Here is an 18,350-nt window from a genome sequence, read left to right on the forward strand (position 1 = left end):
GTGTGCTGACGCAGGGGAACATCTAAATGCAGGACAGGGGGTCCTGAGGACCAGGGTTGAAGACCACTGTTATACAGCTGTTGGAAAAACAGCTTTTTACATAATTTTACTAATAAAGGGGAAGTTTGAAACAGGCGTATAGCTGTTCATGAGTGACCTTTAAAAACTGTTCATTTTTAAAAGTGGGTTAATGAAGGTTGGTTTAAGGGACTGATGAAAGATACCTGAAAGCAAAGACATATTTACAATGTCTTGAAGATCTGAGGACATACAATGTATAACACTTTTAAAAAACCCTGTCAGCAGAGTATCAAAGCAGCAAGTTGTGGAAGTCAGTTGATGTATGGTGTCATACAGGTTCTTATGAGCGAGATATGATATGAGTGAGATATACATGCAGCACTTTATTAGGTACACCTGTCCAACTAGCAAATCACATTTCAGCAACTCAATGCATTTAGGCATGTAGACATGGTCAAGATGATCTGCTGCAGTTCAAACTGAGCATCAGAATGGGGAGGAAAGTGCTTTTGAACATGGCATGGTTGTTGGTGCCAGACAGGCTGGTCTGAGTATTTCAGAAACTACTGATCTACTGGGATTGTCACGCACAACTATCTCTAGGGTTTACAGAGAATTGTCCGAAAAAGAAAAGATATCCAGTGACCAGGGGCCTCATGTACAAAGAGTGCGTGGATTTCAACATGTATCCGTGCGTGGAATTCTTGCGTAGGCAAAAAAATATTCAGATTCTCAAAACTGTGCATACGCCAGATCCACTCACATTTCTTTGAACATCACAATCAACGTGGAATTGATTGGTTATGCGGGAGCACAACACTCCGCCCTTTCTCCTCCCTCAAGTAGATCAATTTGAATATGATAATGAGGATAAATATCCATGAAAAACCGCTCATCCTAACAAGGAACTTGCAAAAACAAGTAAAACCAATCATAAATAAAATTGGCCCTGAGCTGGAGACACTCCTGTCAGAAGTACTGTTGTTATGTTGACCGCATTGCATTATGGGTTACATTGTTCCTCTGCTTTGTGTTACGTTCCGTGAATAGTTTTTGGTTTTATTGTTTGTACAGGTTTGTGAATGTTAATATTTAGCGTTAGTGCATCATTACACTATATTTTCTTGTTTGTATTCTAACAACCGACACAAGAACTTAAGTTGGTGGGACGAAAAGGTGCTCCTCGTTCCGTTTTACTGTCATGTGTATTATATACTAAAGGATTAAGCCCAACGTACACGTGTATTGAGTCTTGTGTATTGAGTTGGCATTGTGGATCTCCACGATCACCTCTTTCATTAGTATAACAATATGAACAACATAAACTCCTATTTGAACCATGAAGCAACAAGTGGCGTCACTCCACTTGTTGGCCATACGGGAGAAGATTCTTTCCAAGTATCCAGTGGATGCTGGGATGCTCAGGATGTGTCTTATGATAGAGAGCATGTTGGGCACATCAGCTTCTTCAAACACAGTCATCCACCTCGCAGCAACACCCTTGGACTTCCAATCATCAGCATTCTGTTCCCTGAGCCTCTTCAGGATGATACTGGCTGTAGTGCACTCATCATAAAGCTCATCCATCTTCAATTTATTGATGAGGTTGAGTTTTTTAGCCACCTTCTCCATTTGATCAAAGGTCAGGCTGCCACGGTGGAGAGGTTGCAGTGCGAACAGACAGTTCTCTTCTGAGAAATCAAACCATTTCTAAACATTTGAAATGGCTTTATTGAGAAATGCAGTGAATTCGACCCTTGCCATGTTTGCTTCATCTGTCTGCTTCACTTGATCCCTACCTACAGGCAGAAATTAAAAACATCTAAGCCTGTTGTGAGGACTGTGAAGAAGTGGACAGAGGAGTCAAAGCTGAAGCTTCAGGCCTGCTTCGAGTGCATGGACTGGAGTGTCTTTGAAGCTGCGGCCTCAGATCTCCATGAACTGACTGACACTGTGACATCCTACGTCAGTTTTTGCGAGAACATGTGTGTGCAGAGCAAGACCTTCTGCACATACAACAACGGCAAGCCCTGGTTCTCTTCGAACCTCCGGAAGCTGCGCCGAGACAAGGAGGATGCCTACAGGAGCGGCGACCGAGCCCTGTTCAACCAGGCCAAAAACACACTGAAAAGGGAGATCAGGAAAGTGAAGCGATCCTACAGCGAACGGCTGCAGAATCGCCTCACTGCCAACCCTGACCCCTCTTCTGTGTGGAGAGGCCTGCAGAACATCACGGGGCTCAAAAGAACAGCTACACGCCCTGCAGGCAACCTCAAGCTGGCCAACCAGCTGAACAATTTTTACTGCTGGTTCGATGACCAGGCCAACAGCTCATCATCATCATCATCATCATCATCATCATCATCATCATCATCATCATCATCATCACCACCACCACCCCCCTCCCCCCTGCTGCTCCACCACCACCACCCCCCCCCACTGCCCGCCTTTTCACACCTCACCACAGCCAACCCCCCCCCCACCTCTGTCTACCCCCCTCCCCCCACCCGACACCCCGCCTGCACTCAAGATCTGTGAGGAGGAGGTGGTTCGGCTGTTCCAGCGGCAGAAGATCAGGAAGGCTCCAGGCCCGGACGGCGTGTCCCCCTCCTGCCTGAGAGCCTGCGCCGAGCAGCTGGCTCCCACCTTCATGTGGATCTTCAACTGGTCCCTGGAGCTGTGTGAGGTGCCTCAAACGCTCCACTATCATCCCAGTCCCCAAGAAACCCACCATCACAGGTCTAAATAACTACAGACCCATCGCCCTGACGTCTGTGGTCATGAAGACCTTTGAGCGGCTGGTGTTGAGCCACTTGAAGGACATCACAGGCTCCCTGCTCGACCCCCTGCAGTTTGCTTACCGGGCAAACAGGTCGGTGGATGATGCAGTTAACATTGGACTGCACCACATCCTGCGTCATCTCGACACTTCAGGGACTTATGCGAGGATCCTGTTTGTGGACTTCAGCTCGGCGTTCAACACGATCGCTCCCGCAATCCTCCACCAGAAGCTCACCCAGCTCACAGTGCCTGCCCCCACCTGTCAGTGGATCACCAGCTTCCTGAGTGACAGGAGGCAGCAGGTGAGGCTGGGGAGCATCACATCCAGCACCCGCACCATCAGCACTGGCGCTCCCCAGGGGTGCGTCCTCTCACCACTGCTCTTCTCCCTCTATACGAACGACTGCACTTCAGGGGACTCTTCTGTGAAGCTCCTGAAAGACGCGGACGACACCACCGTCATCGGCCTGATCCGGGAAGGTGACGAGTCCGCGTACAGACAGGATGTGGAACAGCTGGTCCACTGGTGCAGTCAGAACCACCTGGAGCTGAACCCGCTCAAGACTGTGGAGATGACAGTGGACTTCAGAAAAAACCCACCGCCACTCCCCCCCCTCACCATCCTCAACAGCACCGTCTCCACCACAGACTCCTTCAGGTTCCTGGTATCCACAATCTCCCGGGACCTCAAGTGGACCACCCACATCAACTCCGTCAGAAAGAAGGCGCAGCAGAGGTTGTACTTCCTGCGGCAGCTCAGGAAGTTTAACCTGCCACAGCAGCTGCTGATCACCTTTTACTCTGCCATCATACAGTCTGTTCTCTGCTCTTCCATCACTGTCTGGTTTGGATCAGCCACCAAACTGGACAGGCACAGACTGCAACGGACAATCAGGTCTGCAGAGAGGATAGTTGGGACTAACCTCCCATCTATCGACGACCTGTACCGGTCCAGGTCCATTTTTTGTATAATTTGTCTGTTAAAATTGTAAATAGGTTATACTTATTCTTATTTTTATTCAGAACTGTCCTTCTAACTACCTCAAACTGCTGCACCTTTAAAATGTTTATACTGTACATAGAAATACCACATTTGTTTATTGTTTATTTTTAATACCAAAGAGCGAAATTACCGGAGTCAAATTCCTTGTTGGACAATGTTCGAACCTGGCAATAAAGCTGATTCTGATTCTGATTCTGAGGAGGCCCTGCAGCTTTTGCCTTGCTAGATACCCATAGAACTGGTCGTCTCGTCTCTGTGTGAGTTTTTGCTTGAATTCAGCCATGATGGAATACAGCTCAACACAGGTGGTTGCATTGACCTCCAGGCTCTTTACTACTTCCTCAAAGAGGGAGAGTATGTTGTTGCAGAAGAGTAGGTAAACCTCCACAATGTCTCCGTCTTCCACCGTGGAGTCTTTGTTGAGCTTTAACATAGCTCGCACTTGCTTGGGACACTCCTCTCCTAGACTGATGAAGTACGACTTCAGTGCAGTCCAGGTCTGCATAAAACGATGGATTGCTGGATTAAGGGAGAGCCACCTGGTTGTCACATGTCGTAAGATCTCCTTGAATTGAACATCACAAAACTCACAAAACTCTTTGAGTGACTCTCTTCTTTTAGCTGATGTGGAGAAGTGGCCATAAGCACAACATTCTCCACATCTACAGTGAGCTTGTCAAGGGCGTGCTTCACTGTGTTGTACACTATTTGGGCATGGCAGTTTCCTTGCAGCAGATTGTTTTGTTTTTTCTTCAGGTTAGTGAAAACAGAGTTGTGAATACCATAATTAACATTTGTGTTGTCAGCACTGAATGCGGTCACTTGATCCATTGACAAACCAAATTTCTCAAGGGATTGTTCCAGGATAGCTACAATTCCAACAGCTGTCTAATCTGCATTCTCTATGAAGTCCAGCATTTTGTTGGTCACCCCAGGCTCTGGACTGAAGTACTGGACAGCAAGGGGAAACATCTTCCTGTTCCCTTTATTTGAGGCATCGGTCTGTATGGAGAATGGAATGAGTGATGACTTTAAGATCTTTCACCAGTGCCTCTTGCCTTGTTCTCCCCAAAGTAATTTTCTTCACCATTTTGGAATCGCATATAATTTTCTGATTGAGCTTGTGTCCACAGTCAGCACTGTTGTAGCTCTGGTCATGTTTTACTGTGTGGTAAACCTGTGTCACCTCAGCTGAAGTAAACGGGGGAGGAGTGGGATGATGTCAGATTATTACTTTCATTTTGGTGTCACTATTTATCTATCAATTATCCAATCAATCAATCAATTAATCGATCAATCATATATATTCACAGTAGGGCTATTTATTCACAGTGCGTATTTGCTGTCAATCTATTAGGAATAATTCCAAATGAGCCGCATAACAACACAAGATGTTCTTTATGGGTACATACATAAATTCTATATTGATTAATAATAAATGCACATTTTAAAAAAACTAAACATTCCTGAAAACAATCAACCATACTAGCAACTGAAATAGCCTATGCTCCTATGCTATGTATGTCCACATCAGCCAATATGTACTGTATGCAGGCACACACATATATATATATATATATATATATATATATATATATATATATATATATATATATATATATATATATATATATATATATATATATATATATATATAGCCTACATGCGAAGGTCCTAGCCTACATGCGAAGGTCGGAAAATTGGAATATGGTGTAATAGTTAATTTATTTCAATAATTCAACTTAAAAGGTGAAACTAATATATTACATAGTCTCATTACATGCAAAGCAAGATATTTTCAGCCTTTATTTGTTACAATTTTGATGATTGAATTGTTTATTGATTTCATAAAATATTCTTATTTCTTAGAGATTTTTTATTTGGGGTTTTCATAAACATTGAGCCATAATCATCAAAATTATAACAAATAAAGGCTTGAAATATCTCACTTTGCATGTAGTGGGAAATAATATATTTATTTCACCTTTAGTTGAATTTACTGAAACTAATGAAGTTTTGCAATATACAATAATCCCTCACTATAACGTGGTTCACCTTTCACGTCTCGCTGCTTCACGGAATGCATTGTGCATCGATGGTATCGGGGTATCCCTAATTATAATTATAGTGAACTAGATTTAGTCTTTCTGTGTGGAGTTTGCATGTTCTGTGCTTGTCCGGAAAAATCATGCATTATCAATTTTAAAGGAGCATGAGGCTCCTTTTAAGAAATGAGACTCTCTAGCGCCACCCTTCGCCACGACGGCCGTCGGGGGTACTGCAGCCAACAGTGAAGCCGGCACGGGAGAACGGGGAGAACGCGCATGCAGCGTCATGTGACGTCACATCCGCAGGACAGTGCGGGAAATTCGGCTTCCGAATTGCAGCACATTTTGCAGCACACAGCCTGTTCAAGGCAACGGAGAGATACACTAGAGGGCTCATTCGTTTTGATTTAGAACGCTTCATCTGACATTATTACTAGAAAACTTATACAATAGATAATAGATAATAATAATACAAACGTATACAATTTTTTTTCATAAATCCTGCCTCAATCCTGCCTCAAGCTCCTTTAAGTTGCTTTGGTTAAAGGCATATGCTAAATGTAATGAGACTGAGGCTTCATTCCTTTGAATTGCATCAAACATGGATTTTATTGATGTTAAGCTGAGGTTGTTTGTTTTCTTTATGAACTGCTTTGAGATGTTTTTTTGTTAATTTGGTGATATGTAAATAAACTGAGTTAAAATGGTTGGTTTGTCCGGTGTTGGACCACCGTCCATATGGTTATGAATTCATGACATTTATGATTGGGTGAACATTTATTTTGGACCAGTAAAGGGCCGAAGCCAAGCTAAAGTCTCACGATCCCTGCCTCATGGTGAGTTTACGACACCTCCAGCGTGGTCTGGAGAACGGAAAAACCCCATGGACACCAGGATTTGCATATGTGACCCTCTTGGTGATAAGGCACCACACTTTGATTGGACGAGGACCCCAAGCTGCAGGAAGGGGTATCAACTTCCTGTATGCAGCTATAAAAGAGAAGACCGCCCTCTCTCCGCTCTCTTCTCTCCTTTTTGCTTCTTCCTTCTCACCCACAGGTCTGCTGTAGCACCAGGGAGCCAGCCAAGGGCCGGCTTTCTCCTTCGTGAACGAAGGAGCGTCCGTTTTGCAGCGCTGCACGAGCGACCCACGCAGTTCCAAGCCCAGAAAGCCGAACTAGGGACCCTGCATTGCCTCGACGTGAACGCGACGCCGATCCGAAGTTGAAGGAAGCCAAGTGCTGGGCCCAGCTGCTTTCCCATCATCCAGCCGCTATCCCCTCATCCGCAGCAAGGACACAGGAGGGAGTGATAGCCGCTTTATCAGGATCCCCTGCTGAGCGTAAACACCCAGCTGTTCCCCGAGGAACGCTGACTGACCACCCTTTTTTTTCTTCAAATGCAAAGATTCACGTAAGAGGCTGTTTTTGGTGTCTGGGCAGAGAAAACCTAGTAATACACTTTAAAAGTTAGTTTACGCTGTGAGCTGGACTGCTGATCCCGTCATAGTTGTGTTTATTAACTTAAGTGTTTTGTTTATCTTCTTATTTGTCTACTGCTGCATCCACATTGCTGGATCGTTATGACATGCTTCTCGACAACCGAAAACAAGGCCCTTCTAAATTTCCCGGTTGAATGACCAGAGCGCACGTGTGAAGTTTAGTTTCACCGTGGGGCATTTCTGGGTGGGAAAGATCAGAAGGTCTTGGGTTTCTGGTAGTGAGAAGTTATTTAAGAGTGTCTATTATTTTACTTTTCGTCGGTATCTCTCTCTCTTCCTCTCGTACTAACCCCCCCCCCACACGCACACACACACACACACACACACACACACACACACAGACGCTCCCCTTGGTCATAAATTCCCGAGCCATTCTGAGATAACACACACACACACACCCACATGCAGACACACACACACACACACACACACACACACACACGCACACACACACACACACACACACACACACACACACACACACACACACACACACACACACACACACACACACACACACACACACACACACACACACACTAGTCACACCCCACACAGATGACTGGAACTTTTGCATTGTATAATTTCTGTCCCTGTTTACATAGTGTGCCATCAGAATTTTATTTGGGGTGTTGCGTTTATCATCTTTTGACACCTGTATGTAAATAAATTCTGATTGATTTTTAATGAGTGGTTTCTGTGTTTCATGCAGTTTGGTCACAATTGATTTGTTTGACAGAGCCTAGTGCTCGAATCTCACCCTTCAATTACTGTATTAGGCATAAACCTTAATTTCTGAGACTGATTTTCTGCTGTTGTAGTTATCGAATCCCACCGGAAGTAAGGCCCGGCGGTGGTGCCCCGAGAATTATCATTTTGATAATATGATTTGATAAATAGTCAACTTTATTAATTATTAATAATTCTTTAATAGAATTATCATTAGCCTTGATAACTGGACAGCCAAGCTACCTTGAGTTGCACAACACCGGGCAAACACATGTGATGTGTCTTTGTGACTTTCAAATGCCTCACATGAACAAAAATAAACTTTTTTAAACTTAACATTAAGTTTCAGTAATTAAAAAAAGCAGATCCCTGTGAAACACAAACACCATACATTTACTGTATCCATGTACCTCACTGGGTCTGTCACTTTGATGGTGATGTGACAATTTTACAGCAAGTTAAAATCCCTGCTCAGGATTCCAGTTCCTCAAAACAGTATTGTTATATGCAATAATTAGAATGCATTATAGTTCAAAACTGATGATTTTAAGTGTTTCATGAACTTAAAATGCAAAAGCAAAAAAATTAAATAAAATAAAAGAAGGAAGACCACTCAAATGACAAATGAAAACATTTGCATTTTTACACAATGGAACAACAGTAGAACATGCAGAGGTAGAGAAGTAAAAAATGTGACATCAGATGTGAGGAGGACAAAAGCACATTTGAAGTGGAAAGAACTGAAAATAAAAATGAATCTAAAGAGATACAAATAAACAATTATAGCCTATAAAAAACTTAGTGTCCAGAAAGAAACACTGACCTCAAATGTACCACAAAGAAATAGTAAAATATAAGAAATAAACAAAATAATAATGAATCACAAGAAAATATATAATTACAATAAAGGAAAACAGCGATTCACATTGGCAGAACCACAGAGAAAAAGACAATGAGTGTGTTCACATGACATAAAAACAGGACACCAAAGATATAAAGGAACAACAAAATATTCATGCAGTCACTAAAGCACGCGGATCTGTTTGAGAAGTGGAGTATCAAAAGGGACTCTGGTCCAGACACCTGGGAGATGAGGCCACATACCCTGAGACTGATAAGCTGCACCTTACCTGATATCATTATGCAACATCTTGTTATCTTAATGGGCCCAGGATAGGATGTCAGGCAACAACACCAGCATCTTAAGCCTTCTCATTTACAGATTAAAAAACGAAAGTGCGGCCCCATTAATTTTTTAGAGACAATCCAACCCCTTGTACACCTGGCCTCCTCCTCTTTCTCTTCCTCTGTCTTTGGTCCTGCCATCAGCTGGCTATTCAGCTCTCTTGTCCCAACTCTTTGGTTAGGGCTGCAGTGTTTTGTGTTGCTTGAGCATTCAGTACATCCAAGGGGGGAGGGAGGTGGATTAGCTTTCACTCTTAATTGTGTCTACATCTTATCACTGTTATGGGAAGTGGAGAGGACGCTGGAGACCCTGGGGGTTCCAGAAAAATGAGTAGAGGTAGAGAGGGTAGTAGAAGAAGAGACTTTGTTAAGAGTGTGTGTCTGTGTGTGTGTGTGTGTGTGTGTGTGTGTGTGTGTGTGTGTGTGTGTGTGTGTGTGTGTGAGTGCATGTACAGTATGTGCAGGTGTTGTCACGTTGCGTTATTGAAAGGACCCAAATGCAGGATAGCAGGAGGCAGGACTTCCAAAAAGGGTTATTTATTAATCAAACAAAACAAAAAGTGCTGCTGAGCAGGGTTAAACAAAAGACAAGAGCAAAATCCCAAAAACCTTAACAGGGCACACGGAGGGTGTACTTGCTGGTCCAGTACGGACCAGCAAGGAGCAAGGGAAAGACAAGACCAGATATACACGGAAGGGTTGACGAGACATAGGTGCGGACAATCAGACAAGCAGATGGGAACCAGGGAAGTCAAGAGAGAACTGAAACACAAAGACACGGGTTTCAAAATAAAACCGGAACCGAAAACAAACTGTGACCACGCCCGTTAATGCAAAGCATTAAATATCACATTTTTCGCTAGGCCTGGCTTGCATGCAAAATTTGGTGACTTTTGGGGCACGTTTAGGGGGGCAAAAAGGCCCTCATTTCGTCGGAAGAAAAACGAGAAAAAAAAAAAAAAATCCTACAGATACAATAGGCCAGGGCCTTCGCACTATAAGTGCTCGGGCCCTAATAAATAGGGATATCACTTGATTATAAACTTCAACTTAACATCTAAAATGGATATTGGTAAATGTAAATGTGTTTTTTTCCGACACTCCTATATCCCTGCATGTGGATTTGAGATGGAAAGAAAAAAAAGATCAGCCAGTGGTGGGGGGGGGGAGGGGGGTGTTGGAGAAAGAATACTTTCTTTACCCAAGCACACATTCAGAATTGTGTTTTCATTCAAGAGGTTCAACTTTCTCGCTTGTCAAACTAGTTCCATCAAACTAATCCCACTGTGTCAACGCCTAAGGACCCAACAAGAGAAGCAGAGAAAAGGGAGGAATGTCACGGCTCAAAGTTTTGTCTCGTCTCTTAAGACCTGTCAGCACTGCCAATGTCTATCCATTTCAAGGCATCTTTTTCTGGACATTTCAAGGATTATGCAAACTAATTTTAGGATGTCATTTTCCTGGCTCTTCTGCATCCATTTTGAAAAAAGAAACTAAATCACTGACGAAACATAGCTTTCCCTTCCCCCTATGTCGCCAATTGGTTTAGGTGCTATTTGTCAGTGTTTAAATAATGGCATTTGAGAAAAATCCTTACTGACTACACATGCATTCAAGGAATACCCTTTTGTTGGACCTTCATACAGTTGTGTACCGATTTTCATGCATGTAGGTCAAACCGTATTGTGGGGCTTGAGGCACAAAGTTTTCTAGGGGGCGCTTTTGAGCCATTTTGCCACACTCAATGCAAACCATTAAATATCAAATTTTTCGCCAGGCCTGGCTTGCGTGCAAAATTTGATGACTTTTGGGGCACGTTTAGGGGGGCAAAAAGGCCCTCCTTTCGTCAGAAGAAAAATTCCTACAGATACAATAGGGCCTTCGCACTGTAAGTGCTCGGGCCCTAATAAATTCATACAAATACATTTGTTATGATATGTCAAATCATTCAAATAGCAATTTGGTTTAGTACAATGTTTCGGTGAGACTGAGGATGCTTTCCAAATACATCCAAACCCATCAAGACACTAAAGCAGGGGTCTTCAACTGGGGGTCAGCGACCCCTAGTGGGGGCCACTGAGGTACTGCAGGGGGTCCTCCAACTTTTTAACCAAAATAATTTGTGAGAGTTAAATATATATATGGAGTTTTCTATATATAGAAAACTCCATTAAAGGAGCATGAGGCAGGATTTATGAAAAAAAATTGTAAACGTTTTAAGTTTTCTAGTAATAATGTCAGATGAAGAGTTCCAAACCAAAAAGAATGAGCCCTCTAGTGTATCTCTCCGTTGCCTTGAACAGGCTGTGTGCTGCAAAATGTGCTGCAATTCCGGACCGGAATTTCCCGCGCTGTCCTGCGGATGTCCCGTGCCGGCTTCGCTGTTGGCTGCAGGAACCCCGACGGTCGTCGTGGCGCTAATGAGTCTCATTTATTATTCTTGCCTCATGCTCCTTTAACAAGCGATAATAATCGACTTTTGATGATAACTATTTAGTCTACAACTCTACATAAATGATTCCCATGGGAATGACTAACTAATGTCAACTTTAGAGCGGAAAAACGAGCTAGCTAGCTTGATTAAAAAAAAAAATAGGGAAAAAATAAGAATTACAAGCGGGGGTCCCTGCTCTGTTTTTCTCTCATCCAATACAAGGGGTCCCTGGGCTAAAAAAGGTTGAAGACCCCTGCACTAAACAAATAATAACAATAATAATAATATTATGCATAAAATAATAAATACTGCTTTTACCAGTCACATGCTTTCAGCAAGAAAGCACGACTGCATAGCTGGAATTACAACCGCTTCTTTCCTTGCGCATCCAGAGAGCCCACACAGTGTGCGTGCGCGCACACTGTGTGTGTGTACACACACACACACACACACTCTCCCTCTCTGACTTTGAGTCTATTTCTGGCTCTAATTGGCACATTCGCTGGGGAATGACAGGCTCTTCTTGTTGTCTGAGAGCCTACAGCTGTACAGCATGCTTGGTTGCATCTGTCCAGTAGGAACCGCTTGCCCTTTGCACTGCATACAACAATGCCTTCACAATGGAGACGGAGACGTAAGACGGAAAAAACCATTAAAAATGTAATCTTGTTTAGTCAGAGAGCCAAGATCTTCACGGCCATTTTGTTATGATTTGAACTATTTTTATTCCAGTTCAATTTAGCTGAAGAGGATGAACAGAATGAATTAAAATGTTATTTGCATTTTTTGAATTAATACATTTAGAAATACTTAACTTAGAAGTAATTTATTTTTTCATAAGCTGTTATTTGACTTCCAACCATGTGATCTGGTAAAGGGATGTTGATTTTTTTATTCATTGTATGTGTCTGAATGTGCAATAAGTGCTGTGTTTATTTACAATGTTTATTTTATTTGTGAAGGCTTTCCTAAACCAAGGGTACAACAGTGGGGTGAAAGGTCACGACAGGCATTTGGGGTTCATACTGTACAACCTGATACCAGAACACTGTAATCTGCAGAGACCTGGGTTTGACCTGAAGCCTGGTGAGTGAGCTGATCATCACCTTCTTCTGGGCTAAAAACTCCAGAGAATTCCAAGCATTCCTCCGCTTCACTCACAGAGAAAGGGAGGTGAGAGAGCATCACATCTCAGTCTGACGGCATAGGAGAGAACTGCATCGACCTGAATAGCATTATACAGCCTCTCTGCATCAAATACATGTGGTCTGGAAAACCTGCATGTAATCCATATACATATACATCTCTCCTCATATATATACATTCAGTGTATGTATTAAGTAAGGGATATTATGACACATATTTATGTTAATGTACACCTCGAAGGGCATTATCCCGCTTATACCAAAAACTGACTTACCAAAAAACATAAATATTAAATCAGTTATTCATGCTTTAATGTGTTTTCAGTTGAAATCATTAGTTTTATAACAAGCCACAGCTGATTAAAAGAAATTACAAAATCACTCATGTCGCCGTCCTGCGGTAGCCGGCTCTTCTTCTTTGAATCTCTGTTGCAGTGGTTATCACCTGGCAGTTGATCCAGCGCAATGATATTAAAGATATCAGGCAATTTGACCGAACTTGTTTTCTAGGTGTCGGTTATCACTTTTAAAGGTATAGTCTGTAATCGTATTCAAAAACATTTATTGTTATACTGGGTGAAATGGTCCTTCCATCCTGAGAGTAGCCAGTGAATAATGTGTTCAGAAAAAGGAAAGAAAAAAATCCGACCTCTCTGACAGCTTTAATCCTGTAAAAATCCTGTAAAAACTCCACCAATCTGTTTTTTGCGCACCGAATGGCACAGATTGGTCAGAGGACCAGAGGACGAGATGCCTTCATTTTAAGTCCCGCCCACGCCCCCTCTGTCTCATGCGCGCACTCGTCACGTCGAAAATCTTGCCGGAAAACTTCACACACTCGAGTCATGTTTGCTGAAGAATGGCGCAGAAAACGAGAAAACGCAGCCAAAAATACGACCTCCCCAGTATGGGGGTCCGTGGGGATGGAGGCGTCTTTATCCCGGCGAGGGCGGAGAGCGCCGGTGCGGGTGGCGGTGCGCTGCAGTGCTGTACAGGCTCTGTTGCCACGGCTACACCGTAGGGTACGGCGTAGGGTACGGCGTAGGGTACGCGGCGACACGCACCATTCTGCGTTGGTGTAATGCGGAACCATAAATCAGCCTTCAGTGTGTGCTCTGTGTGCTGTTCTGAACTTCTCTGTTGTGCTCATTTTGCTGGGACGCCGAGACACAACTTTTGCGTTATGCGTTCATTGTTGTGTCTAAAAATGATGCGCAGTGCCCACCCAATCAGAAACGGTACAGATATTCTGTGATATTTTTTTAGATTTATAAAAAAATTAAATTATAAAAAAATAAAGGATCCCTATAACTTTGATTGGGTGGGCACAGCCCACCCCTGCCCCCCCCTAAAACCGGCCTTGCTTACAGGTGAATGAGGCATGGGTTAGTTTTGTTGAAAATGTGCTGTCCAAAATGTCCTGGAAAACTCGACTCCTGCAAATGCGCGTTCCCCAAAGTTTGTGGGGGCGTGGCTTTGGACGGAGCGCTGATGGGAGGGGGAGAAGGGGGCGGGGCTTAGAGGAGGTGCCACTTTCAAATCTTGCTAGCTCTCCAACATCACAGACTATACCTTTAATGTACACCTGCGAGCCAATCAGAATCAAGTATTCACACAGACTGTGGTATAATGTACGATATACTGTATATGTATGCGTGCGTGTCTGTGTGTGTGCAACTGGGCGTAAGAAGTTGCCAAGCAACAGCGGTTGGGATTGAGAGAAGCTCGGCAGGTGCTGGTAAGGCAGGTGTTGAGAGGAATTTCTAAAAGTAGAACATGTGATGGTCTTGGTCAGAGACTGATAAGGGACACTGTCAATAAAAAAAAGCAGCTCAACCAAATTACAAAACAAGGGCGTATTTTGTGAAAAACCTCCAGTGGCTTTTACTACTGCACACAACAATACCCTGAAAACGGGTCAATTTTAGCTAAATCCCTACAAAGGAAGTCTCTATTAGAAAATTCAGAAAAAAAATCAGAAATTAGGCAAAAATCTTGTGAATCTAGTGGGTTTACCTGTAATTCTGATAAAGAGTAAGTGATAAGTGTTAATTTAGTTACTGTATTATTATTACAATATGTACATACAAATACAAATATATGTATATGCTTTTGAATCTCTGCAAAGAGTGAGCAAGACTCACTGATCCACCCTGCTAGGATATACAGCAGAGGCATCAGAATTCGGCCTAGATAACTGTGCTCAATCGGTATCCAAGAGAGTCAAGATGAATCAATACAGAGGTGGGCTTCCAGAGGACAACATCTATCCTTCTATGTGTCTCTCTCTCTATCTCTCAGTATATATTGCTGTCAAATGATTAATTTTCTTAATCGCGATTACTTTTTTACTGTTTTTTAAAGCAGCTCAATGTAAAACAATAAACCATATGCATCATAAACATTGTACAAGAAGTGCATTGGTCGGTTAAATTTTCCATGTAATTATGTCTTACCTCATATGGAGGAAAATAAAAAGCTCAAAAAGTATCCGCTTCTCCTAAGTGGGATCAAAACAGGGTGATACAAAAACTAAATTACAAACAAATATAGTGCACATGTAACAGCAGGGGGTGTAACTCAAGTTCTTAATGCACCCACAGACTGTAATGAACCTTCCTCTACCATCTGTGAAAACTTTGCTAAATTTTTTTATTGAAAAAGTTACATCCTCCAAAGTTTTAATCCGATCTGGTGCTAATGACTCTTCAGTCTGCGTCCCTGGTTCTGCTATTTTTAACCAATTTGTGCCCATGACTACAGTACAGTATATCCTTTTCACAAAAAGTTGTTGCACATCTTAAGTTTTCCTAATGATTTTTTACCCCCTTGATATTTAAACAGATGTTTTCCACTCTAGGACGATGGACTGATCAGTGATTGCATTTATAAACTGTAAGGACATCACCTGAAGACAGACTACTGACTTTAAACATGCAGTAGTTTTTTCTAAACTACCATTTTTATCCTTGAATCCTTGAAAAAAGCATTTCTGTAAGAGCATAGTGTTTTGAAAAACACTGCATAGTGTTGAATAAGCTCTTTTAAGAGATTTTAATGATATACTTTTAGCTACTGACTCTAGAAACTTTGTTATTTTTGTGCTTTTAGATATAAATGCTGCTTATAATATAGTAAATCAGCGGACTTCTGGTCTCTCTGTATCTCTGCACACTTGGCTCCTTCAATCCTCCTTCCTATTTTCCAAAAAGGGACTACAATTTTGTATCACAGAGGGAAAACTAAAACAAAACTAGGTTGTTTGTGTCACAAAGTATGCAAACCTACCTTGCAACCCTCACATGCACTGACGCCATAGTGGTATCCCGAGGATTTGTCCTGGCAGACGAAACAGGGCTTGTAGACTCTGGGAGGGGGTGGCGGAGACGGTGGGCTGGGGACAAGCTCCTCAGAACTGGTGCTCTGCGTTTCTATGGCTGTCAGGAAGGCAAACAAAAGCATGAAAAGAAAGAAAGAAAGAATATCTGGGATTTGAAAAGAAAAAAAATGTACGGAAGATTATTAGGGCCAGGCAGGAGAAAAATAAAAATAATATTTTAGAGGAGGAAGAATTTGAAATTTTGAGAAAAAAGTTGAAAAGTCGTGAATAATGTTGAAGTACAATTTCGAGAAAAAAGTCGAAATGTTGTGAAAAAAGTCACAATTTCGTGAATAAAGTTGAAATTTTGAGAAAAAAGGCGAAATTTCGACTTTCTTGAAATTGCATTTCAACATTAATCTCAACATTTTGACTTTTTTCTTGAAATTGTATTTCAACATTAATCTCGACATTCCGACTTTTTTTTTTGACATTTCGACTTTTTTCTCGACATTTCGACTTTTTTCTCGAAGTGCACAATAAAAAAAAATCTTCCCCTCTCAAATATTTTTCTCCTAATACTCTTCCATAAAAAAAGTGCATGTATTTTCTAAGGAGGAAATATTACAGAAAAAAAAAATCAAAACCACACATTCAGTCTTAATTCCAAACTAACAAGCTCGGAACGTGTTTGGGGATGATTCAGTCCAAAAATCTGTCATTCAGTGAGTGATCCAGCTCTGCAGGGTGTTGTGACATTGCAAACCAAGATCACAGCAAATGTATCCTGCTTCCTCATCTTTACCTCAAACCAGTTTCATAACCTGCTACATTTGCTGCATGTAGCTCAATATTTTGACATTGATTTCAAAACTGGCACAAAACAGGGACAACTTCCTGAAGAATGTGTCATAATCAATTTCCTAAAACCGTCTGCTGTGAACAGAGCTATGAAGACATAGTTGTAAAAGGGAGTTGTTACTGTACCTCTGTGTTATTTTGGTCAAGGTTATTAAGACCATAAGAAAAATGTGTCAACTTAAAAAAGAGTAGAATACTGTATGTCTTTTAAAACAGAAAAGAATACAGCATTTTCTTCAAAACTCCGAACGATTGTGTTCTCTTAACAACATTTTTTTCTTTTGTTTTCTTTAATTAAAAAACTTTATTCTCATATTTCACACAGATAATAGTTAATTTATCTGGTGTCCATGTCAAGATGATCTTCTGCTGTTCATGTCTTAAATTTGTAAAAATGAGTCAGAAAAAGTTAAAAAAAAAATTCTGCTTTCTTGCCTTTTAAAACAATGGCCTTCAGTGACAAACTGTGACCACAAACACCATAGTCTGGATTAGTGACCAAAAATGAATTCCCGTTTACCACTGGTGTGTTTTCTTCAGTCTGTCCTTTTACTTTTTTATTTATTTATTTTATTTTTTGCTGCATATATTTTGCAGCATGGCAATTTCCAACACTTGGTTGTTGTTTGCTTGTTATGTTTACTAATGATGTTTCCTAAAGGCAGCAAATATATTCACATGGACTAACTGACATCGACCTGATGAATATGACTTGAACCATTTCAATGCCATTCCTCTCATTCCAACATGTCAAATCACATCAAATCAAATCAATCTTTACTTGTATAGCGCTTTTCATGCAAGTAAAAAATGCAACACAAAGCGCTTTACATAAAACATCAAATGTAAGAATGCCCCCCCACATACATACACACAGACAAACGCAAGCACACTACAGTTCACACAAGTATATGGCTGTATGTGGTCAATAGTGTCAAAAAGGCAGATCCAAGAAAAGAAGAACAGAGACTGATCCACTGTCAGAAGACATGAGTAGTGATATAAATACAGATTTAAACTCATCATCTATATTGTTTTAATAAAGATAACCATTTAGCTAATTTGTAAAAACTTTCTCAAGAATTTTGAAATTGCAAAGACATTGCTCTCCATTATTTATTTGTTTTTTCTCTGACTAGGAATTATTTGTGTGGCATTAGGGATGCAGAACATTGTCTGTGCATATCCATACATAACGTTTGTTTTACAAAAGGGCCACACAAAGGAAATGTGACTGGGATTGACAGGAGACTATTAAGAACACCAGCAATCATACTCGGCTAAAATGCATACAGTAAGCCTCGTTCCCAATGTGCTGCATCC

General features: G+C 41.7%; 1 protein-coding gene across 1 annotated transcript in view; it reads right to left on the minus strand.

Annotated features, from left to right (window-relative positions):
- The window catches only part of LOC133461250 (retinoic acid receptor beta-like), a 104,429-nt gene that overhangs the window by 63,560 nt on the left and 22,519 nt on the right, over positions 1-18,350 (minus strand). The window contains exon 2 of the mRNA XM_061742097.1: positions 16,136-16,284. Coding sequence (XP_061598081.1) covers positions 16,136-16,284 — 149 coding nt within the window. The remainder of the gene's footprint in view (positions 1-16,135; positions 16,285-18,350) is intronic.

Source organism: Cololabis saira, chromosome 15 (genome assembly GCF_033807715.1).
Source record: "Cololabis saira isolate AMF1-May2022 chromosome 15, fColSai1.1, whole genome shotgun sequence".
Taxonomy (NCBI): Eukaryota; Metazoa; Chordata; class Actinopteri; order Beloniformes; family Belonidae; genus Cololabis; species Cololabis saira.